Source organism: Eptatretus burgeri, chromosome 2 (assembly GCF_056783735.1).
Source record: "Eptatretus burgeri isolate ZD-2024b chromosome 2, Ebu_testis_v1, whole genome shotgun sequence".
Lineage (NCBI taxonomy): Eukaryota > Metazoa > Chordata > Myxini > Myxiniformes > Myxinidae > Eptatretus > Eptatretus burgeri.
Window position 1 is genome coordinate 110,949,935 of NC_140962.1, and position 24,473 is coordinate 110,974,407.

The 24,473-nt window shown below is 44.1% G+C and overlaps 1 protein-coding gene across 10 annotated transcripts in view; it reads right to left on the minus strand.

The window, feature by feature from the left end:
- Window positions 1–18,080, minus strand: part of LOC147032826 (prolactin receptor-like) — a 100,524-nt gene extending 82,444 nt beyond the window's left edge. For 2 of the 10 annotated variants that reach the window (XM_085870699.1, XM_085870698.1), the window contains exons 1-2: window positions 17,733–17,798; window positions 431–515 (exon numbers count right to left, since the gene is read on the minus strand). In XM_085870699.1, the coding sequence (XP_085726825.1) occupies window positions 431–515; window positions 17,733–17,783 (136 nt within the window). In that variant the 5' untranslated portion in view covers window positions 17,784–17,798. Of the gene's footprint in view, window positions 1–430; window positions 516–1,737; window positions 1,865–14,621; window positions 14,672–14,982; window positions 15,098–17,732; window positions 17,839–17,943 lie in introns of those variants that run through there. The other 8 variants (XM_085870703.1, XM_085870707.1, XM_085870701.1 and 5 more) reach the window with 8 other exon arrangements.
- Between the last annotated feature and the right edge of the window lie 6,393 nt (window positions 18,081–24,473).

Sequence of the window (24,473 nt, forward strand, 5' to 3'; positions counted from 1 at the left end):
TTGCGCACAGGTCGGGCACGTTAACGGCTCGACTCTTACGAGGGCCGTCGAGGGTGAATTTCCCCGGTAATTTGGACGACGTGGGGATTTAGGTAAATTGAAATTGGCAATCGACCCTACCCCACGTGGTCGACCTATTGGCGATCTTCGGTCCGATAAGGGACCCGTCGGCTCAGGAGTTGTCCGGGGTGATGACCTATAAATTCCGGGTGTTCGGTGGAGTCGACTCTGCACCTCCATCAAGCGGTCGTGCTCTCGTCGCCGATACCCGGCCCGCAACAATACATATATACATATATATATATATATATATATTTATATATATTATATATATATATATATATATACATATATATACATATATACATATTCACAACTCTCATAATAAAGCACTGTAATAAGGACATGTTGTGTATGCAATGATCCATACCTCTTGTGGTGTTCCAGGTGGAGCAGGGAATGAGAAGAAGAGGGAACAGCCACAGCAGCTTCATAATCGTCTTTATGTCTTGTCCCTGCATGGAAAACACATTACTACATGAAGACCATGTTGTAATTGACCAAACCTTATCATCACAACAGAATCAAAAACCAGCATTCCAATATGATATGCAACTACTTTTATTAGGATTTTGATATTTAGGACTTTCAACCAGTGCAACAGCCAAAACCCTTCTCCCTGACTAATTTATATTTATAGCCAACAGGGTGGCAAAGAGGAAGCAAGCACACTTCACACTGTGCTGTCTAATCTCAGTTTTTTTTTCTCAATTAGATAATAAACTTCACATATGCAGGTCAATGGATCAATGAGTGTACCATTCCTCAAATGGACATTAACCTAAAACCTGTCCATTAGCAATGCTTTATTGTGGGCTTTAAACATCCCTCAGCATCTTTTGATGAGGAACAGGTGAGTTATTGCCAGCACCCTGGCAAAATTCCACACTCCTGCCGTAACTTGGCCCAGAGAAGAAAGGAGCACACCAGATCAATTTGCCCATGGTGTTGCATTGGGATTCTCATGTATGTACTATTTGTGAACGTCTTTATAGCTGTGGAGGAACTCTGGGAAGGGTTTGAAAAAGCAAAGTGATTACCTTGGGAAGCCTTTCATGGTTGTTTTATGCAGCCTCTTTGGCTGGAAGAGCATGGGAGGAGACAATTTATTGATGTAGCCCTCGCCAATGGGGTTAATTGATTAGGTGAGAGCTGATCGATTATTCCCTCCATTCACAGGTGAGAGATGTGGGTGGGTCTTTGTTTTACATATAGAAATATATATGCATGTATGTATGTATGTATGTATGTATGTATGTATGTATGTATGTATATATATATATATATATATATATATATATATATATATATATATATATATATATATATATATATATATATATGCAGTATATGCATACACACCAGAAGATTTGCATCCCACATATAAAAAGCACCACACAATCAATTACAACATCAACAAAAGCAGTCGAATAATTTCAATGCAGGGATCCCTGTGATTTGCAAGGTCTTGGACCAATCCACGGCACAAACAGTCCCCAACAGAACTTAATGCGGTGTCACCACTGCTCGTAACACCTCCGAGGAGGAGAACTATCTTGTTCTCGAAGCATTAGGCTTGAGTCAAGAATTTATTTTACTTTTCAGTGTGATACCTTTTACATACTGTATACATTGTGCATGTAGGTTTATATACATATATATGCATGCTGTTCATACCTCCTAGCTTCGTAAAGCAGTAAAGCACAGTTTGTGTCCCATAAGAGTAGAAACTGCATGAGCTGTGAGAAGTAATGTCCTTTTGCACAGTGTTCAGTCGACTAGATTGCATGGTCACAAGTGAATGATTTTGTGGTGTGTCGTCCTGACGAGCTCATACCCAGGCAAAAAGAAACCATGCTCAGGTGACTCCACTGCCCTTTGCTTGTGACCTTTAAATCTCCTGTCTTTAAAATAGACATGAGTGTGCGCTACTGAAGCTATCCGGGTAAGAAGCAAAGCGGTACGCATGCGCTCATGGCGTTTCATGCCATCATGCATTTATCTGGTCAGAAAGGCCTTGTTTTGGTTTATTGTTACGCCTGACCGCATTCTCACATTCTGTTTGGTGGGGCAGTAAGGCAGAGGTAATGTGCTCATGTGGTGGACGGACATTACTGCTCACAGATCGTGCAGCTTCAGCTGCTATAGGACACAAACTGTGCCTTGCTGCTCTATCAAGCCAGGAGGTGTAACACACACACACGCACACACACACACACACACACACACACACACACACACACACACACACACACACACACACACACACACACACACACACACACACACACACACACACACACACACACACACACACACACACACACACACACACACACGGTGGTTAACATACCTCAATCAACCTCTTGTTGATTTCATCTCACAAAATAAATAATTAACTTGCTCTTCTGGATCTAACCATGCCATTAAAAGTCGTGTTCCCTTAAAAGTATATTGGCAGCAGGTACATCCTATCAATTGGAAATGCAACTGGTACATATTTATCATGCTCATTACTCACACAACAATCCTGATTCATACCGTGCAAACCAGGTGAACAGGCATGGAGCACACTAACTGGCTCACAAAAATATGAAGTTCCAATGCTGTCAAACACAGATTAGTTATACACTGCAATAAAGCATTTGATTAAAGATAAAAAGAGTGGCATGTGAAAGTACTGCTGTTTAGAGGTAGAGAGAGTGGATCATAGTTGCTTCTGAAGGGACAGAGTCAGCAGATACATAATTGTCTGCTTGGGCAGTGACAGAGCACCAAAACATAGCCCCAGTTCTTGGAGGTCTGAGCCAGCCAAACCACGTTTTGTACCTCAGTGAAAGGGGCTATTGAGTTGACTGCAGATGCAGCTTGAGAGGGTCTCTTTGCAGAATTTAAAATTACTGTTCTTAAGTCTGAGGAGCCATCACTTGAAAGAATCATATAACTTAAGAGTAGAGGTAATGTTCCATTGTTTGAAGGTCAACCATGACGGCTTTGTGTCACAAACCACAAGTGCATCAAAATACCACGATATTGTTGACCATTTCATTTTGATCAATGGCATGAGGCCAACTGCCAGCTACAAGTGGTCTAGTTATGAAAGCCACGATCAAAGGAGCACTCCATTGTGCCACAGTAGTTTGTGGAGCAAAATATGCTGTAGCATGTCGTCCATCCTTCAACGTCCATATCATGTTTGTTTTTCATGATGCAGCATCCACATCACTGTAGCTCATTAGTTCCCTTGGCTTCCCACCACATTTTGACTTGTATTATAATTCTTGTCCAGTATATATATATATATATATATATATATATATATATATATATATATATATATATATATATATATATATATATATATATATATATATATATATATATATATATATATACACGAGTCAAGGAACAGGCCAAGCATACCAATATCATGGCCTGAAGCAGGGAACAATCATTAAAATCCACAGATCATACACTGTGGCCTGTACAACAAAGATGTTCTGAACCACTAATGAGTGCAGAGTCTTTCACAGTGTGCATCCACAACAACTATCAGGATTGACATGTGATCTCAGTGATAAACTGTCTATTTAATCTAACTAATAACTGGAGCTTTGTTTGATGTGGGGTTTGAAAGTTATTTCACCCCCTTTCTCTCAAGACCATATAGGATGATTATATCATTCATAGCTCTCTATTTTAACTTCCAAAAATTATTCCCACCTTCTTGTGGGGTCATCTGGGGAAAGCTTTTACCCCAAGTTTTTCACAAACTTGCTGACCAGGCCTGATGTTCAACTGATGGTGACAGGTATTTCGAGTTAGTGTCAGGTTGATGTTCAACACCTCATGAAAGACACCGTTGGATATTTTACATCCACCAGCAACCATTGCTGGCAGATGAGTCCTCAAGCTTAATATCCTTCTGATGAACGTGCACACATCGATGCCTCGTCTTGTATGCGAAACACCAGAGTGATATTTTATTACTGTGTCGGGATTCAAACCCATGCGAGACAGCTGCAAGGTAAGTGTGCATACACACCTCTATGCTATCCTACAAGACGTCTACACCATCTATCTTTGCATCAATCATATCTGCCAGCCATTAGAGTTTCCTTCTTTATCCATCTTGTCTACCCCATGCTCCTCTCCTGCCCCCCTATTCCTCCCCATACCCACTGTTTAGCCAAGCCTGCCCCTATATTGGTCTTCAACTCTGCTGTTGTTGTTTCCCCACTCTCCCACCTGTTCCTTTTGGCCTGATCCAGTCAGTATAGAAACATTAGCTCTTCCACGAGCATAAACTATGTATTCCAAAAAATAAAATTTGATCAGAAACTAAATTTAAAAAAGAGGGACACTAACCCTGGGCACTCATCTGGTGATAAGATAACTGGATAAGATAACCAGAGAACCACTGGTAGGCTTGGACAACACACAAAATATGTAACGGAGAAGAATGTAAATACCTATGGATTGTTTTTTTTTAATGCAGTGAACAAAGTTTGGTACATCATGGGTGATAAAGATTGTGGTCAAGTTTCATGGAAATTGTGTGTGTAGTTTCAGAGGAAAAAGCAAATACCTATTTTGGAGGGGAGGGGGGTCAAACCTGGACCCACTTTGACCCCCCGTAAACCCTCTTAGACCCCAAATTATTTATCTTATTTATCTTTGCTACTTAATGCCATGAACAAACTTGAGTTGCAACATATTAAATATTATTTTAGCCAAGTTTGGTCACAATCCCATCAGCAGTTTTGGAGAAGAAGTTACAAGTGTTTACGGACGGATGACGTGCCAACCCATAAACTCCTCGGAACTATGTTCCAGGTGAGATAAAATTTTGGGATGAGCCAAATGCTTCCAGAAACTAACTAGCGAGGCCTGATATTTTTTTGTTATTCACAGCAAAATGCAGACAAAAAGGACCAAAACCCATGCCCAGAGCAGCTATGGAAATCAAACCTACACCAAAGCAAAACAACAAGGCTTTACTCATTCCACAATAAAGTCATTCCAAAAAAATCTCTGAAAATAAATCGCTGTTTTTAACATTTATTACAGGTTTTAAGCAAAATACTTGGAGTTGGGAGATACATATTCAAAACTGAAGGCACCACCAACTAATATAGCTGCCCAGTCAGCAAGGCTCATACATTTCTACCATCGAGTGGTCATCTTCAAGAACTGTGCAGGAATCATGTGCATGACATTAAGTATCCTCTCAAGAGGATCATGTGATCAAGTTAGTATCCTCCCAAGGACATCGTATGACTGTAATAAGCCAATGGTGAGAGCGAACAGAGTTTTCATTTTTGATTCCTTTTGAAAGGTCACTCCAACTCGACACTTTAAATCATATTGTATTTATTTATTTATTGCCAATTCAAAATAGTTCATATTTTCTAAAGTCCAATCGCTCGTTTCCATCTATAACTCCATATTTGCTACTTCTTCGGGTTCCTTCTTGGTCTTCTGTTTCATAAAGTATTCTGTCTTTCAGATCTGAACTTAAATAGCTGCTGACATCTTCAACCTCTTGAACATTATTTACGAGCAAATACCACCTGTCACTTCACTGACAGGAATACTAGGAGAGGAGGGGGGGAGAGAGAGAGGAGGGGATGGGGGAGGAAGAGGAGAGGGGGGAGAGTGAGGTTCAGGAGCGAGGAGGGTGGAGGATGGAGAGGGGGGTTGGGAGAAGGTAATTTTACGTGAGGGAAAGGGAAGGCAAATGTGCAGTGGAGTGTTAATTACAATTCATACTATCTTGTCAAAATGATTCTGCATAGAATAACAGTGAATATGGAAACAAAATAATGTCTGGAATATATTTTCTATCAGTCATACTATAAACACCATCTGTACATGTTCGGAGACAAACTCTCCCCAGACATATCTGGAGACAAACACCATCTGGACAGGTTCGGAAACAACCATCGCCCAGACACATCTGGATATAACCGCGGCCAAGATACATTGGGAGACAAACACTGTCCAGACACTTCCGGAGACAACCACCATCCGGACAAGTCGGCCGGATACAAACACCATCTGGATACTTCCGGAGGCATGCACCATCAAGACACGTTCAGAGATAACCACCGTTTAGACATAACCACCGTCCGGACATGTCTGAAGATAACCACCATCTGGAGATAACCGTTGTCCAGATACATCCGGAGATGACCACCATCCGGACATGTCCGGAGTATCAAATAATGTGTGAATACAACTCTCTGGATGCTTATAAGCATTATAGCTGAAATGTGATTGCAGCTGATGTCTAGAATGTCAAACAATGTCCGAGTTGGACAAATGAAAACTTTTTTTTATTTTTTTAACTGCTGCTGAGGTCATTTAAAAGTTAAAATTTTGAACTTCGACTCAGGTTTAGAGATTCTGTAGGTTATCACATGTGTAGAAAGTAAATAAAGCCACAAACACTTGGAGACACCCAGAATGTCAAACAATATCCAAAATGGCCAAATTAAAACTTTTATTTAGCAGTCGGAACTGCTGGTGAGGTCAATTAAGAAGTTTAAATTTTGAAATTTGACTCAGTTGAAGATATTCTAGAGGTTATCGCATTTGTGGAAATTAAATAAAGGCACAAACACTGGTGTCTCTGGGCATTTATAAGTATGGCAATGTATCCAGTGATTCGTAGGAATGAAGATGAGGCATTCAATGATATGAGTGAGGAAAGTGAAAAAAGAAATTTGAGAACTTTATAATTAAGAAACTGTCGCAGCCTGCTCCAAGTCAAGGTATTGTTGAGCAAAATGGTGAATTAAGACGCCAGCAAGGGAGAGCTGGCTAATAAAGGGGCTGACCAAGGATGACATCTGGATAAAGGATAATTAAACAAGACCATTAATTATCTTCAAAAGAGGTGTTTAAATTAACCCAAACATCCAAGTTTCATCCATGCACTACCATGGCGTTCCCTTAGTATGCATATAAAGTTTCAGGCCCTTAGGTTTCATGGTTTTGGAGGAGACAAACACACACACTGACGCGCGCGCGCGCGCGTGCGTGCATACACACACACACACACACACACACACACACACACACACACACACACACACACACTAACATGAGAGGTGTGGGGGCACGGAGGGATGGCAAGCGAGGATGTGGGGGAAAGCAAGGACGTGGGGGAGAGTGAGGACATGGGGGAGAGCAAAGACATGGGGGAGAGCGAGAAGGGAGGGGAAGGCAGCATGATAAAAGGGATGAAGGCAGCGTGAGAGGAGAGGAAGAAGGCAGCGTGAGAGTAGGGGAAGAAGGGAGCGTGAGAGGAGGGGAAGAAGGCAGTGTGAGAGGAGGGGAAGAAGGCAGCGTGAGAGGAGGGGAAGAAGGCAGTGTGAGAGGAGGGGAAGAAGGCAGCGTGAGAGGCGGGGAAGAAGGCAGCGTGAGAGGAGGGGAAGAAGGCAGCGTGAGAGGCGGGGAAGAAGGCAGCGTGAGAGGAGGGGAAGAAGGCAGCGTGAGAGGCGGGGAAGAAGGCAGCGGGAGAGGAGGGGAAGAAGGCAGCGTGAGAGGCGGGGAAGAAGGCAGCGTGCGAGGAGGAGGAGGACAAGGCAGCGTGAGAGGAGGGGAAGAAGGCAGGGTGAGAGGAGGGGAAGAAGGCAGCATGAGAGGAGGGTAAGAAGGCAGCGTGAGAGGAGGGTAAGAAGGCAGCGTGAGAGGAGGGGAAGAAGGCAGTGTGAGAGGAGGGGAAGAAGGCAACGTGAGAGGAGGGGAAGAAGGCAGTGTGAGAGGAGGGAAAGGCAGTGTGAGGGGAGGGGAAGGCAGCATGAGAAAAGGGAAGAAGGCAGCGTGAGAGGAGGGGAAGAAGGCAGTGTGAGAGGAGGGGAAGAAGGTAGCGTGAGAGGAGGGTAAGAAGGCAGCGTGAGAGAAGGGGAAGAAGACAGCAGGAGAGGAGGGGAAGAAGACAGCATGAGAGGAGGGGAAGAAGGCAGCGTGAGAGGAGGGGAAGAAGGCAGCGTGAGAGGAGGGGAAGAAGGCAGCGTGAGAGGAGGGGAAGAAGGCAGCGTGAGAGGAGGGGAAGAAGGCAGCGTGAGAGGAGGGGAAGAAGGCAGCATGAGAGGAGGAGGAGAAGGCAGTGTGAGAGGAGGGAATTGGAAGGCAGTGTGAGGAAAGGGAAAGGCAGCATGCGGGGAGGGGAAGGCAGTGTAAAGGGAGGGGAATGCGGCATGAGGGGAGGGGAAGGCAGTGTAAAGGGAAGGGAGAGAAACATGAGAGGTGGGGGAAGGGCGGCAGGGCAAGGGAAGAAAGCATCCCAGGGCATGAGCATGGTGATAAAACACGCCCAAACAGCAACGTTTTCTTTTTAACTGCTGTGTTCTATATAAAACCAGGTGTGAGCATTTAAAAATTAAAACCCATGCAATCTGCCTGGCAAAGGCCTGCCTGCATGCATACATTTCCTCACCCCCAAATGCGTTCCTCCACTCTCCATGTGCGCACGCACGCACACACCAATGGAGAGTCACTTGTACCACGTCCGTGTGTACTGTCTTTGTACCTCTTCGTTTTCAGCATTTGTCAGCTGCTAATATATTGCAGCAACTATTAATGTATTTTTATGAATATTTTGTCATGAAAGCAGATCGCACAAAATGGTAAAAAGAAAAACTACGTACGTAGTTGCTGAAAAAAGGACCACTGTGGACTGTATCATCATGGATCGCAAAAGCAGGTTAGAGAGCACGGCATTGCACTCAATGAAGTTCCACTTTGTGAACATTCCTTAATCTTTTCCTCACTAAATATAATCATACGAACAGTAGAAAAAAATTTAAGCTTACCACTTTGCTTGAATAAATACACTTAGTTCGAAAAATCTCGAATTTGTTCAACTTTTCAGATTTCACTCCAGATTTTGACATTTGTTTCAAGTCCATGAGATGTGATTCTCAAATCCGATATAATATTTCGATTATATAATTTAATTATTAGTCCATGACAGTAGATCGTGTTTCCAAGGCAAGGCATGTTTAAATAGGCCGAATTAAGACCCCTGCGAGGCAAAATGCGGCTGCCCAAGGATAAGCCTCTCATGGAGGCAAACCGTTAATTATCTTCAAAACATAACTTGAATTCACAGTGAGATGAATCTTTCGTCCCAATTTCATTTTTGGCATCACTGTTTCGTTTGAAAATTTAAATCCAAAATAAATCAAAACCCTATTCATGTAATCAGTACCTCATAGTTTGTAATACAGAATTGAATGCTTGTCTTGATATTTTCGAAAACAAAATTTTTTCAATAATTTCCAAGATAATTACCCTCGCCGAAGTATTCGGAAAGGGTATTGCATTTGGATCCATTTGTTTATTACTTGCAAAATCGAAGATTTTTTTCAAGTATATTGGTTAGTCGATTTTGTTATTCTGTGTGTCTGTCGGTCTGTTTTGTCACCTACAGGTCGCAATTTTAAACCGATCTTAACGAAACTTCACCACATGGCAGAGTTTGTCATAAGGAAGAAGACTATTCTTTTTGAGGTCAAAATCTCTAAAGGTCCACATAGGCCAAAGGTCAACAACTTAGGTGAGATTTCTGAAATCCTCAATTTTCATCAGATTGACTTGAAATTTGAAGAGGATTTATATTTCAGGTCACTGAATTCAACCAGCTAATAATTTTTGAGGTCAATATGGACCAAAAGGTCAACGTAGTCTCAAGGTCAACAATTAGGGTGGTATTTCTAAAATCCTAAATTTTCATCCAATTGACTTGAAATTTGAAGAGGATTTCGATTTCAAGTCACTGAATTCAACTCGCCAATTATTTTTTAGGTCAACATGGAACAAAAGGTCAACATAGGCCTGAGGTCAACAACTAAGGAGGTATTTCTAAAATCCTCTATTTTCGATTTATTGACTTGAAATTTGAAGAGGATTTGCATGTCAAGTCACTGAATTCAACCACCAATTATTTTCAAGATCAACATAGGCCAAAGGGACAACATAGGCTGAATTTCTAAAATTGTCAATTTTCATCTGATTGACTTGAAATTTGAAGAGGAGTTACATATTTGGTCATTGAATTCAACCACCAATTATTTTTGAGGACAAATTTGTTTTATGGATTTTGCAAGTGTCGTGCTCTGCATGACATCTTCTTCATGTTTGTTTGTTTGTCTGTCTGTCTGTTTGTCCGCACAGAACTTTCATGTTTTTCTCTGCAACCGCTTGGCGGATTGAGATGAAATCTTCACCATTGGTGTGACTACTCATGTAGAATGTTCTAATGATAATTATGACCTCATAGGTCATGTGGTGTGGCAGCCATATTGGAAAAATGGAAAAACTTTGGACCTCTGAAACCGCACCAAGGAAAAATTGAAACTTGGCACAGAATTTCCCATTGCTGCAGATCAAGCTGTCTGGGAATCATGTTCTTTGGTGAAACACAACTGGTAATGTCCTCATAATCTTGTGTGTGCATGTTATAGTGTTGCGGGGCCGGGTATCGGTGGTGAGCACGACCGATAGAGGGAGCAAAAGAGTCAGCTCCACCGAACACCCGGAATTTAGGTCGTGACTCTCGGATAAGTCCGAAAGGCACGGGTCCCTTACAGGACCATGAATCGCCAATAATTATTCGACCACATGGGATAGGGTCAATTGCCAAACTTCAATATACCTAATTAACCACGCGGCAAAGCTACTGGGGAATTCACACGCTCGACGGATCTCGAGCGGAACGAGCCGTTACCGTGCCCAAACCGTGTGTAACCCGAGCGGAGGTTACCAAGGCCTATCGGTCCACATGAACAATTTACTGCCTCGCTATTTCTCAACACACACTGTGCTCAGCCAAGGAAAGAAACACACACTGTGCTCAGCCAAGGAAAGAAACACAGAAACGAGCTGGAAATTTAACAAAAGGGATATTTATTTATAATGGGGCAGGGAAGCACGCAAGAAGGCAGAGTTAACCGAATAAAAGGAATGCAGGTATGTACAAGGCACTTCAACAATTCTACTTACAGGACAGCGCCACACACACACACACACACACACACACACACACACACACACACACACACACACACACACACACACACACACACACACACACACACACACACACACACACACACACACACACACACACACACACACACACACACACACACACACACACACACACACACACTGGACCTCGTGGGTCTATCTTGGTCAAGCCGGGCCAGGGTACGTGTCCGCTTTGTGCGGCCACACCGACTTCGAGACCACCACCGTGGGACCTGAACCCACGCCTCCAAGTCCACGGTCCATGAACGAGGCCACTCAACCACGATCACCACTGTCTCAGATCGCTCCAGCCACGACCACATTGGCTGCAGAGCGCTCCAGCCATGACCACACCGTCTGCAGAACGCTCCAGCCACGACCACACCATCTGCAGAACGATCCAGCCACAATCCACGATACTCCAGAACACAATCATGTCTTTACAACACTCGTCCAGACACCCACTCTCCTCCTCTTGAATAGGGAGGAGCTTCTTCTCCCCACCACTCTCCTTGTGATTGGATGGTGGGTTGTCAGGCGACTCGTGGCGGCCTCCCGATTGGCTGGGCTGAACACTCCATCTGGCTAAGGCGGAGCCAGCCTGAGGTGATAGCTTCCCTGATTGGGCAAGGGGTGGTCTGGTGGGAGGGGCAATGACCACCCTCCCACCGTGTGTGTCTGAGAACCCAAACGGAACAGCCAGGGGAGCACCCTATTCTTCACCTCATCCCTGTATGTGACAAGATGCATGTGGGCAATAGCGGCGATGGTGTTGTTATTGTTGTAGTTGATGTAAAAACCGAGCTAAAAAAAAAACCCGTAGCGCACACATGTAATCCCATTCGACAGAAGGGGATGGATTCTAACTGTACACATACTTATCGACATAACTAACTTTGGGACCTGAATGTTGAGTGCGCATGGTTTCCAGATTCGTAACAATAGCACGAGTTTACAAGATACTAAACCATGAGTTTACAAGATGCTATACCATGAGTATACAATATGCGATACCATGAGTATACAATATGTTATAGCATGAGTAGACAAGATGCTGTACATTGAGTATACAATATGCTATACCATGAGTATACAAGATGTAAAACCATGAGTTCACAAGATGCTATACCATGAGTATACAATATGCGATACCATGAGTATACAATATGTTATAGCATGAGTAGACAAGATGCTGTACATTGAGTATACAATATGCTATACCATGAGTATACAAGATGTAAAACCATGAGTTCACAAGATGCTATACCATGAGTTTACAAGATGCTATACCATAAGTATACAAATGCTATACCATGAGTATACAAGATGCGATTCCATGAGTTTAAAGGATGATATACCATGAGTATACAAGATGCTATACCATGAGTATACAAAATGCTACACCACGAGTTTACAAGATGCTATACATTGAGTGTCCAAGATGCTATACCATGAGTATACAAGATGCTATACATTGAGTGTCCAAGATGTTCAACGTTGAGTATACAATATGTTATACCATCAGTATACAAGATGCTACACCACGAGTTTAAAAGATGCTATACATTGAGTGTCCAAGATGCTATTCCATGAGTATACAAGATGCTGCACATTGAGTATACAATATGCTAAACCATGAGTTCACAAGATGCTATACCATGAGTATACAAATGCTATGCCATGAGTATACAATATGCGATTCCATGAGTAAACAATATGTTATAGCATGAGTAGACAAGATGCTGCACATTGAGTATACAATATGCTCAACCATGAGTTTACAAGATGCAATACCATGAGTATTCAAATACTATACCATGAGTATACAAGATGCTATACCATGAGTATACAAATGCTATGCCATAAGTATACAATATGCGATTCCATGAGTATTCAGCATGATATACCATGAGTATACAAGATGCTATACCATGAGTATACAACATGCTACACCACGAGTTTACAAGATGCTATACATTGAGTGTCCAAGACGCTATACCATGAGTATACAAGATGCTATACATTGAGTGTTCAAGATGCTATACCATGAATATACAAGATTCTTTTCATTGAGTGTCCAAGATGCTCTACCTTGAGTATACAACATGTTATACCATGATTTTACAAGATGCTATACCATGAGTATACAAGATGCTATACCATGAGTATACAAGATGCTATACCATGACTTTAAAAGATGCTATACCATGAGTATACAAGATGCTCTACCCTGAGTTTACACCATGTTATACCATGATTTTACAAGATGCTATACCATGAATTTACAAGATGCTATACCATGAGTATACAAGATGCTATACCATGAGTATACAAGATGTTCTACCTTGAGTTTACAAGATGCTCTATCTTGAGTTTACAAGATGCTCTACCTTGAGTTTACAAGATGCTCTTCCTTGAGTTTACAAGACATTACAAAATCAAAAACAAGCATCGGCTTGTGGAGACTCAATGATCCCAACAGGAAGATAATGCGCTGTTTATCAAACATGGAGGAAACTGTTTTTATGTTGCTTTAAGCAACTTATTTCTTTTCTTCTAACCCCTTCGTTCTTCTGATTATTTGTAATTTTCTGACACTGCAATAAAATTTAATAAAAGCAGTGAAATTTTGTTATCTGCATCAATTGGCAATGCCAATTGTATTCATGCGTGTACAATAATTAACTGTATATTTCAACATCAGCTTCACAATTTAGACAACGTAAAAAGTCAGACTTGTTTACACTTTGCCCTGTTGTCTGGTTCAGGCTTGCAAAACTCCTCCAAATCTCTTTTCTCTACAGATTTCAGCCACAAGGTCAACAGTTCCAGTTGCATTTACCATTATTTAAGACTCGGCTTTGAATGATATAGAAAATTCTGCTTTTTAAATTTGTTTCCAAACAAGTCCAAGATCGTAGAACAACACAACTGGCTGCTCGGGTTTCCACATGAACCCCCGACTCATGGTGTGTGAAAGTGAGGTTCAAATCTTACATGCAATACGTTAGTCCATTTTCTTCTGATGCCCATGTAATTCATGGAAAAAGTACTATACACCAATGTGTATTCATTTAGGTCTTGTCTTCCATGTGATTGATTTGCAAGCTGCATTATGCACTTTTGATTTAAGTTTCTTTCTTTTTTAAATAACAGAGGGCAAAGAGTCAACAGCTGTTAAACATGTAAATGGTGTTGTGCATTTTATATCTGAAGAACAGGAAAGGAGTATAGTCGTCGTTTTTTCAATGCTGACATCAACAAGGGTAAGGGGCTTTCTACATTTTACATATGCAACTAAAAGGGCACTCGGTAGAGTGCATACCCCCGCCACGTAATGCCTGATCCACGAGAACATATCGGGCCCAATATATTTTTGAAATATCATGCTACACAGTACAATATCGTTTTTGGCCCGATCTCTCAATGGTGAAGAATCCCTTAAAAATTAAATAATTCTCGTATCCAGATCCGGATTCGGATCTTCACCAAAATGGAATCATTTCTTCCTTATCACACACCCAACCTGTTCACCAAGTTTCATCCAAATCCGTCCACTTCTTGAGATATCCTGTACACAGACAGACAGACAGAGACAGACAAACAAACAGACAGAGAGGGGGTGAAAACACATCCTCCTTCACCTTCGGTGGCAGAGGTAAAAATGGCAGAATTTCTGTCATCCCATTCCTTTTTTTTACATGATCTAAAGCTCATCGTGGAGCTGTCACACACAGACACACACACACAAACACCACAAGACTGTTAGACAAGACAAACACAGCCACCACGGATGATGCTACTAGCCATTAACAAACATTGGGATTATCTGTGCTCTCAACATTTTAAATGCTGAACATCAAGCAAGGAAGCAGCACGTACCATTTTAAAAATCTTTGATATGACTCAGCCAGAGTTTGAACCACCGACCTCCTAGATTCGGAGCAGACACTCAAACCATTACACCACCGAGTGTCATTCGTTCATTTGTTCGTTCGTTCCCCTCCCTTCCTCCTATCTCCTTTCATTCCCCTTTCCATATTATTTACTTTCTTCCTCACTTTCCCCTTATATTTTTCCTCATTTTAATAATTCTGCAATAAGTCCTCCCCAACACCATCCTCCCTCTTGTAGGTGAATATCTTGTATGCCTCCTGATTAAATTTTTTTTTATATAAGACAGGTAATCTTCATCCAAGTTTCAACCTACATTATTGCCTTTGCTCTACAAATGAAGAAGGGGCTCAGCACTCCTTGTAGTAATAGAGGTTATCATCCTCAATGCACAGATTTTAAGTGACTGTAGTTTTCCACTACACAACACTTCCTCCGATTTGTTATCCATGTTGTGATGGAGCAGCAAGGATGATAAGATATAAATAAAAAAACTTCTTTTTTTCAAATTGTTCAACTTTGTGAACAGCCACAGGAAATAAGCCCACAGATACTTTGATTTAAAATAAATTATCTCAACTCACAAATATATTCACAAAACCGAGATGTTTCATCCGAGTCAAAAAAGCATGCTGTCCTTATTCATGTGTTCAAAAATGAAAGGTTTTTGTAATAGGCATATTCTTTAGGGTCGAAGAAGGCAATTATTGACTTTTTTAAATAGAGAAGTCAAGGCTCATGGAAGAGGTAAACGACAGTTGGCAGCAGGTTGGCAGTGACCAGTGGGGGGGGGGGGTTAAATTTCCAAGAGGAATAGGTGGATGGAAAAAAAGGCATGACACATTACACTACAGCTTCAAACACAAACTGATTCATTAGTACCATGGGTTACATGATGTCATCCAGCACCTGAAGCAACTGTTTATCTGAAACACCATGTTCAGGTTGCAGAGTAGTTAAACTGGATGACAAGTGTGAGGAGATTCACACAAGAATGTGTCGATAAACAATGATAAGACTGGAGGGAGCATGTAACGATGAAGAGAACGGAAAGTGCAAGCAGTTGATTTTGAATAAGAGTCCCAGAGAGGGAGAGAAAGCAAGCACTTACATAATATTGGGAATAAAAAAGGTTAAAGTAGAGGGTGAGAATATACTGCACAAGTGGTATATTTTAAGGACTGTATTTCTTAGTAAGTGCATAGTTAGGAAGTATCTGCAACATTTACCATTACACCTTTTTGCAAGTAAAGTGATTTCAATGGTTACTGTGGAATGATGTTACCATCAGTCGGAGAGAAAAAAAAAAATTAGAAAACGTGTTAACTCGATGTGAGAATTAACGGGAGTTTTAGGGTTAGGATTATGATGGGCAGTAGTTTGGAGAAAGTACAGTATTGTAACATTTGCAATATACCAGATATTTTACAATTAGGGTGAGGGTGAGAATTAGGGATAGTGTTAGAGTTCGGCTTATCTTTGTTGCAATTAGAACTAGAACTAGAACTAGAACTAGAATGGCACTCGGTGGAGCACATATCTCTGCTAAGCTGAACAGTTTACGTTTTGTATCCTACCGATTGATAGGCTGGATCTGCATCCGGACCTGAACCAAAATCGAATCGGCTTGTTCTAGGCACCTTACCGACTCATTCACCAAGTTTCTTCAATTCTCCCGTATCTGTCCATAAAACTTTTAAAAATACTATGCGAAAAATTGTTTTTGGAGCCATCTCTCAATGGTGAAGAATCACAAAAAATTTTTTTAAATACTCGTATCTGGATCCAGATTCAGATCTTCACCAAAATCTCAGCAATCCGCACTTGTCACACACCCAACCTGTCCACCAAGTTTCATCCGAATCCGTCCATAACGTTTTGAGATATCGTACTATGTATTGTTTTTGGCCCGATCTCTCAGTAATGAAGAATCTTTCTTTTTTTAATTCTCGTATCCGGAGCCGGATCTTCACCAAAATCTGATCAATTGGTCATTGTTAAACTCCCAATCTGTGTAGTAAATTTTGTCCGAATCCATCAATAACTTGTTGAGCTTTGCTGCTCACAAATATACAGACATGGGTGAAAACATTACCTCCACCCACCTTCAGTGATGGAGGTAATTATGGTTTTGCCTTAGTTTAAGATTAGTGAAAGGGTTTTGGTTTATAGGACTTCTATTTGGTTTGACATTAGGGTTATGGTTATTGTTAGAATTATCATAATGGTTTTGGTTAGTGTTAGGATTAGTATTGGTATCCAAGTTATGTTTTGTGTTCAGGCTAATACTGGTATTACGGTGAGGATTAGGATGAGGTCAATTTTGAAGCATTCCACTTTAAGAAAATAACCCAACCAGCACAATGTTTTTCAAACATTTTAAAGATAATGAAAGCACTGCAGAAGCTACCAATAACTATACTCCCCTGACCCCTAAATACACTCCCCTTATGGAATAATCCCTAACGACACTCCCCTGACCCACAACTACACACTCCCCTGACCCACAACTACACACACCCCTGACCCACAACTACACACTCCCCTGACCCACAACTCTACACTCTCCTGACCCTTAACTATTAAACTCCACTGACCTCTATCTCTGGCAAGCAAAGGAGACGAGCAAAAATATAAAAGTCATGTGAGCAGAGCATATAAATAAATAAAGAAGTGAATAAGTAAGTAGAAACGCAGCCAACTGCCATCAGAACTGAGTATCGAAGCAAAACTTGTACCCGAACAACTCCAACACTGTACAAAGGTAGTGAAGCGGACTGCAGTTCCATGGAATGGACACAGGGTAATCCTCGAGACAGACACGCGCATGGACGGAACGCGTAAACAAGACCAAGCGAGTTATCATGCAGAGGAAACCGAGCCAGCGGTTAACCCCACCATCTCGTTTGTATCGTCATACGTGGAGCCGAATGTGCAGCCTCACGTTACCTTTGGTGCACAGGTCGCCGCGTGCCCTACATCGTGCAACGCTCACGACGTGTCCACTCTCGCGTGAAAGGGAGAGTGAAAGAGAGCGGTGGGGAGAGCATGGGGTTACATTGACGTCCTGGGGAGGAGTAGGGGGCGTTCGAGGGCTGGGAATGATGTTTTCAGAGGAAGAGTGAAGAACTAACAATTAGCTCCATGTTGGAAGACTTTTGCATATGAGAGGTTTTGGAAATGTTCCTGAAATATCACCATGCTTGGTCATCTCAGCCATATGGTTCGTTTAAAGTCTTTAGAAAATCTCACGAATGGATCACGTTTAAATGTTTTCACCGATGTCTGTATCCTCACTCTCCACTTCCTCTTTGCATGCACATTCCTCACTCTGCTCTTCCTCTTTGCCTGCACGTTCCTCACTGTCCACTTCCTCTTTGCATGCACATTCCTCACACTCCACTTCCTCCTTGCATGCATGTTCCTCACACTCCACTTCCTCTTTGCTTGCACGTTCCTCACTCTCCACTTCCTCCTTGCATGCACGTTCCTCACACTCCACTTCCTCTTTGCATGCACGTTCCTCACTCTCCACTTCCTCCTTGCATGCACGTTCCTCACTCTCCACTTCCTCTTTGCATGCACGTTCCTCACTCTCCACTTCCTCCTTGCATGCATGTTCCTCACACTCCACTTCCTCTTTGCATGCACATTCCTCACACTCCACTTCCTCCTTGCATGCACGTTCCTCACTCTCCACTTCCTCCTTGCATGCACGTTCCTCACACTCCACTTCCTCTTTGCATGCACGTTCCTCACACTCCACTTCCTCCTTGCATGCACATTCCTCACACTCCACTTCCTCCTTGCATGCACGTTCCTCACTCTCCACTTCCTCCTTGCATGCACATTCCTCACACTCCACTTCCTCCTTGCATGCACGTTCCTCACTCTCCACTTCCTCCTTGCATGCACGTTCCTCACACTCCACTTCCTCTTTGCATGCACGTTCCTCACACTCCACTTCCTCCTTGCATGCACGTTCCTCACACTCCACTTCCTCCTTGCATGCATGTTCCTCACACTCCACTTCCTCTTTGCATGCACGTTCCTCACACTCCACTTCCTCTTTGCATGCACGTTCCTCACTCTGCTCTTCCTCTTTGCATGCACGTTCCTCACGCTCCACTTCCTCCTTGCATGCACATTCCTCACACTCCACTTCCTCTTTGCATGCACATTCCTCACTCTCCACTTCCTATTTGCATGCACGTTCGTCACACTCTGCTTCCCCATTGCATACACGTTCCTCACTCTCCGCTTCCTCCTTGCATGCACGTTCCTCACACTCCAATTCCTCTTTGCATGCACGTTCCTCACTCTGCTCTTCCTCTTTGCATGCGTGTTCCTCACGCTCCACTTCCTCCTTGCATGCACATTCCTCACACTCCACTTCCTCTTTGCATGCGTGTTCCTCACGCTCCACTTCCTCCTTGCATGCACATTCCTCACACTCCACTTCCTCTTTGCATGCACGTTCCTCACACTCCACTTCTTCTTTGCATGCACGTTCCTCACTCTCCACTTCCTCCTTGCATGCACGTTCCTCACTCTTCACTTCCTCTTTGCATGCACGTTCCTCACTCTCCACTTCCTCCTTGCATGCATGTTCCTCACACTCCACTTCCTCTTTGCATGCACGTTCCTCACACTCCACTTCCTCCTTGCATGCACGTTCCTCACTCTCCACTTCCTCCTTGCATGCACGTTCCTCACTCTCCACTTCCTCTTTGCATGCACGTTCCTCACACTCCACTTCCTCTTTGCATGCACGTTCCTCACACTCCACTTCCTCCTTGCATGCATGTTCCTCACACTCCACTTCCTCTTTGCATGCACGTTCCTCACACTCCACTTCCTCTTTGCATGCACGTTCCTCACTCTGCTCTTCCTCTTTGCATGCACGTTCCTCACGCTCCACTTCCTCCTTGCATGCACATTCCTCACACTCCACTTCCTCTTTGCATGCACATTCCTCACTCTCCACTTCCTATTTGCATGCACGTTCGTCACACTCTGCTTCCCCATTGCATACACGTTCCTCACTCTCCGCTTCCTCCTTGCATGCACGTTCCTCACACTCCAATTCCTCTTTGCATGCACGTTCCTCACTCTGCTCTTCCTCTTTGCATGCGTGTTCCTCACGCTCCACTTCCTCCTTGCATGCACATTCCTCACACTCCACTTCCTCTTTGCATGCACATTCCTCACTCTCCACTTCCTCTATGTATGCACGTTCCTCACTCTCCACTTCCTCTATCTATGCACGTTCCTCACTCTCCACTTCCTCTTTGCATGCACGTTCCTCACTCTCCGCTTCCTCTTTGCATGCACGTTCCTCACTCTCCGCTTCCTCTTTGTGTGCACGTTCCTCACTCTCCGCTTCCTCTTTGTGTGCATGTTCCTCACTCTCCGCTTCCTCTTTGCATACACGTTCCTCACTCTCCGCTTCCTCTTTGCATGCACGTTCCTCACTATCCGCTCCCTCTTTGCATGCACGGTCCTGACAATCTTCTTCCTCTTTGCATGCACGTCCCTCAATTCCCTGCTGCCTCTTTGCATGCGCATACCTCACACTCCACTTCCTCTTTGCATGCACGTTCCTCATTCTCCGCTTCCTCTTTGCATGCATGTTCCGCACTCTCCGCTTCCTCTTTTAGGGCACGTTCCCCACTCTCCACTTCCTCTTTGGGTGCATGTTCCTCACTCTCCACTTCCTTCCTCTTTGCATACACGTTCCTCACACTCCACTTCCTCTTTGCGTGCATGTTCCTCATTCTCCACTTCCTTCATCTTTGCGTACACATTCCTCACTCTCCTCTTCCTCTTTTCATACATGTTCCTCATCCCCGCTTTCTCTTTGCATGCACGTTCCTCACACTCCGCTGCCTCTTTGCATGCACGTTCCTCACACTCCGCTGCCTCTTTGCATGCATGTTCCTCACACTCTGCTTCCTCTTTGCATGCATGGTGCTCATTCTCTGCTTTCTCTTTGCATGCACGGTCCTCACTATCCGCTCCCTCTTAGCATGCACGGTCCTGACAATCTTCTTCCTCTTTGCATGCACGTTCCTCAATTCCCTGCTGCCTCTTTGCATGCGCATACCTCACACTCCACTTCCTCTTTGCATGCATGTTCCTCATTCTCCGCTTCCTCTTTGCATGCATGTTCCTCACTCTCCGCTTCCTCTTTGCATGCATGTTCCTCACTCTCCGCTTACTCTTTGTGTGCATGTCCCTCATTCCCCGCTTCCGCTTTGCGTGCATGTTCCTCACTCTCCGCTTCCTCTTTGCATGCACGTTCCTCACTCTCCGCTTCCTCTTTGCATGCACGTTCCTCACACTCCACTTCCTCTTTGCATGCACGTTCCTCACACTCCACTTCCTCTTTGCAAGCACATTCCTCAGTCTCCACTTCCTCTTTGCATGCACGTTCCTCACACTCCACTTCCTCTTTGCATGCACGTTCCTCACTCTCCGCTTCCTCCTTGCATGCACGTTCCTCACACTCCACTTCCTCTTTGCATGCACGTTCCTCACTCTGCTCTTCCTCCTTGCATGCATGTTCCTCACTCTCCACTTCCTCTTGCATGCACGTTCCTCACACTCCAATTCCTCTTTGCATGCACGTTCCTCACTCTGCTCTTCCTCCTTGCATGCATGTTCCTCACTCTCCACTTCCTCTTGCATGCACGTTCCTCACACTCCAATTCCTCTTTGCATACACGTTCCTCACTCTCCACTTCCTCTTGCATGCACGTTCCTCACAGTCCAATTCCTCTTTGTATGCACGTTCCTCCCTCTGCTCTTCCTCTTTGCATGGGTGTTCCTCACGCTCCACTTCCTCCTTGCATGCACATTCCTCACTCTCCACCTCCTCTTTGTATGCACGTTCCTCACTCTCCACTTCCTCTTTGCATTCACGTTCCTCACTCTCCGCTTCCTCTTTGCATGCACGTTCCTCACTCTCCGCTTCCTCTTTGCATGCATGTTCCTCACTCTCCGCTTCCTCTTTGTGTGCATGTTCCTCACTCTCCGCTTCCTCTTTGCATACACGTTCCTCACTCTCCGCTTCCTCTTTGCATGCACGTTCCTCACTATCCTCACTATATGGAATCCATCATCGCTTCAGACATGAAATCCTTCCTCTTCTCCAATGGCTTGATTTCCAATCATCAATTTGGTTTCAGACCAGGTCACTCTACCCTAGATATGCTGCTACTGCTCTCCCATCAATGGATGGAGGTCCTCAATGCCAGACAGGAAATCCGAGCCGTATCCCTGGACATATCACGTGCTTTTGACACAGTCTGGCACCCTGCCCTACTCACCAAACTCTCTTCCCATGGTATTCAAGGCCATCTCCACTCATGGCTCGCAGACTTCCTCTCCTGTCGCAGTCAACGTGTGGCCCTAAATGGAGTTCTTTCATCCCCTCTTCCTGTGCAGGCTGGAGTTCCTCAAGGTAGCGTTCTGGGCCCTGTTCTTTTTCTGGTTTTCATCAATGATCTCTCGGACTCTCTGGAAAATCCTCTATTTCTCTTTGCCGATGACTCAACCCTCTGCCGTACCATCTGTCATCCCTCAGACCGGCAAGCAGCAGCTTCTTCGCTCACTGCAGATCTGGATAAAATCACAAACTGGTCCAACACGTGGAACATGTCTTTCAATCCAGACAAATCTCACACTCTCACTATGTCTCTTCGAAAGGACCGTTTACAAAACCCCCATCCACTTTCTCAACAATCCTCTGGAAGAAGTCTTTTCTTTCAAGCTTCTGGGTCTCACTATCTGCCATGACCTTTCCTGGGAAAGTCACATTTCCAACCTTTCCTCAAAAGCCAGTCGCCGACTGAGAATCCTCCGTGCGTGCAAAGTCCTTCCTCGGCCCTCTTGAGCTCCTGACCACTTACAAAGCTTTTGTCCGTAGCCTGATGGAGTACTGCTCTCCCCTCTGGGCTGGTGCTCCTGCCTCCCACCTTTCTCGACTTCACGCTGTCGAAACCAGGGCTTTTAAGATCATTGGCATCTCCCGCAATGAAGCTGAGTCTTTGGGCCTCTCACTCAATCACCGCAGGTTGGTCGGTGGTCTTTCTGTCTTCTACCGACTCCTCTCCAGCCTTGCCCCCCCTGCTCTCTCTGCGATTTGTCCCAACCACATTTCCACAGGGCGCTCAAGGTCCGCCAACAACCCCCTTCTGGTAAAACTACCAAAATCACGAATCACTGCTCATCTTCACTCTTTCCTTCCTCTTTTTTCCCGCCTTTGGAATAAACTTCCTCACTCTATTCTTTCCCATTCTTCCCTTCAGGCTTTCAAAACAGCTGTTCACCACCACCTCTTATCTTCCCCCATCCAAATCCTCGATCTTTTCTACCCCCGATAATCCACCCAAGCCCACTTCCTTCAATTCTCCTGCTTTCCTTCCTGAAAGTCCCTTTAATGTCCATCTTCCCCTCGCCATGTTCCCCGTCCCATCCCCATCCCTCTCACTTCCACAGTTCACCTGTGTCTGTTCCCCAATGTTTTGTCCCTTCCACTCCCGCCCCTCTTGTCTCATGCCTCCTTGCTGTGAGTTGTGTGTTAGCTCTCATACGAGCCTCGACCAAGGTATAAAAAAAAAAAAAAAAAAAAAAAAAAAAAAAATCCGCTCCCTCTTTGCATGCATGGTCCTGACAATCTTCTTCCTCTTTGCATGCACGTCCCTCAATTCCCTGCTGCCTCTTTGCATGCGCATACCTCACACTCCACTTCCTCTTTGCATGCACGTTCCTCATTCTCCGCTTCCTCTTTGCATGCATGTTCCGCACTCTCCGCTTCCTCTTTTAGGGCACGTTCCCCACTCTCCACTTCCTCTTTGGGTGCATGTTCCTCACTCTCCACTTCCTTCCTCTTTGCATACACGTTCCTCACACTCCACTTCCTCTTTGCGTGCATGTTCCTCATTCTCCACTTCCTTCATCTTTGCGTACACATTCCTCACTCTCCTCTTCCTCTTTTCATACATGTTCCTCATCCCCGCTTTCTCTTTGCATGCACGTTCCTCACACTCCGCTGCCTCTTTGCATGCACGTTCCTCACACTCCGCTGCCTCTTTGCATGCATGTTCCTCACACTCTGCTTCCTCTTTGCATGCATGGTGCTCACTCTCTGCTTTCTCTTTGCATGCACGGTCCTCACTATCCGCTCCCTCTTAGCATGCACGGTCCTGACAATCTTCTTCCTCTTTGCATGCACGTTCCTCAATTCCCTGCTGCCTCTTTGCATGCGCATACCTCACACTCCACTTCCTCTTTGCATGCACGTTCCTCATTCTCCGCTTCCTCTTTGCATGCATGTTCCTCACTCTCCGCTTCCTCTTTGCATGCATGTTCCTCACTCTCCGCTTACTCTTTGTGTGCATGTCCCTCATTCCCCGCTTCCGCTTTGCGTGCATGTTCCTCACTCTCCGCTTCCTCTTTGCATGCACGTTCCTCAC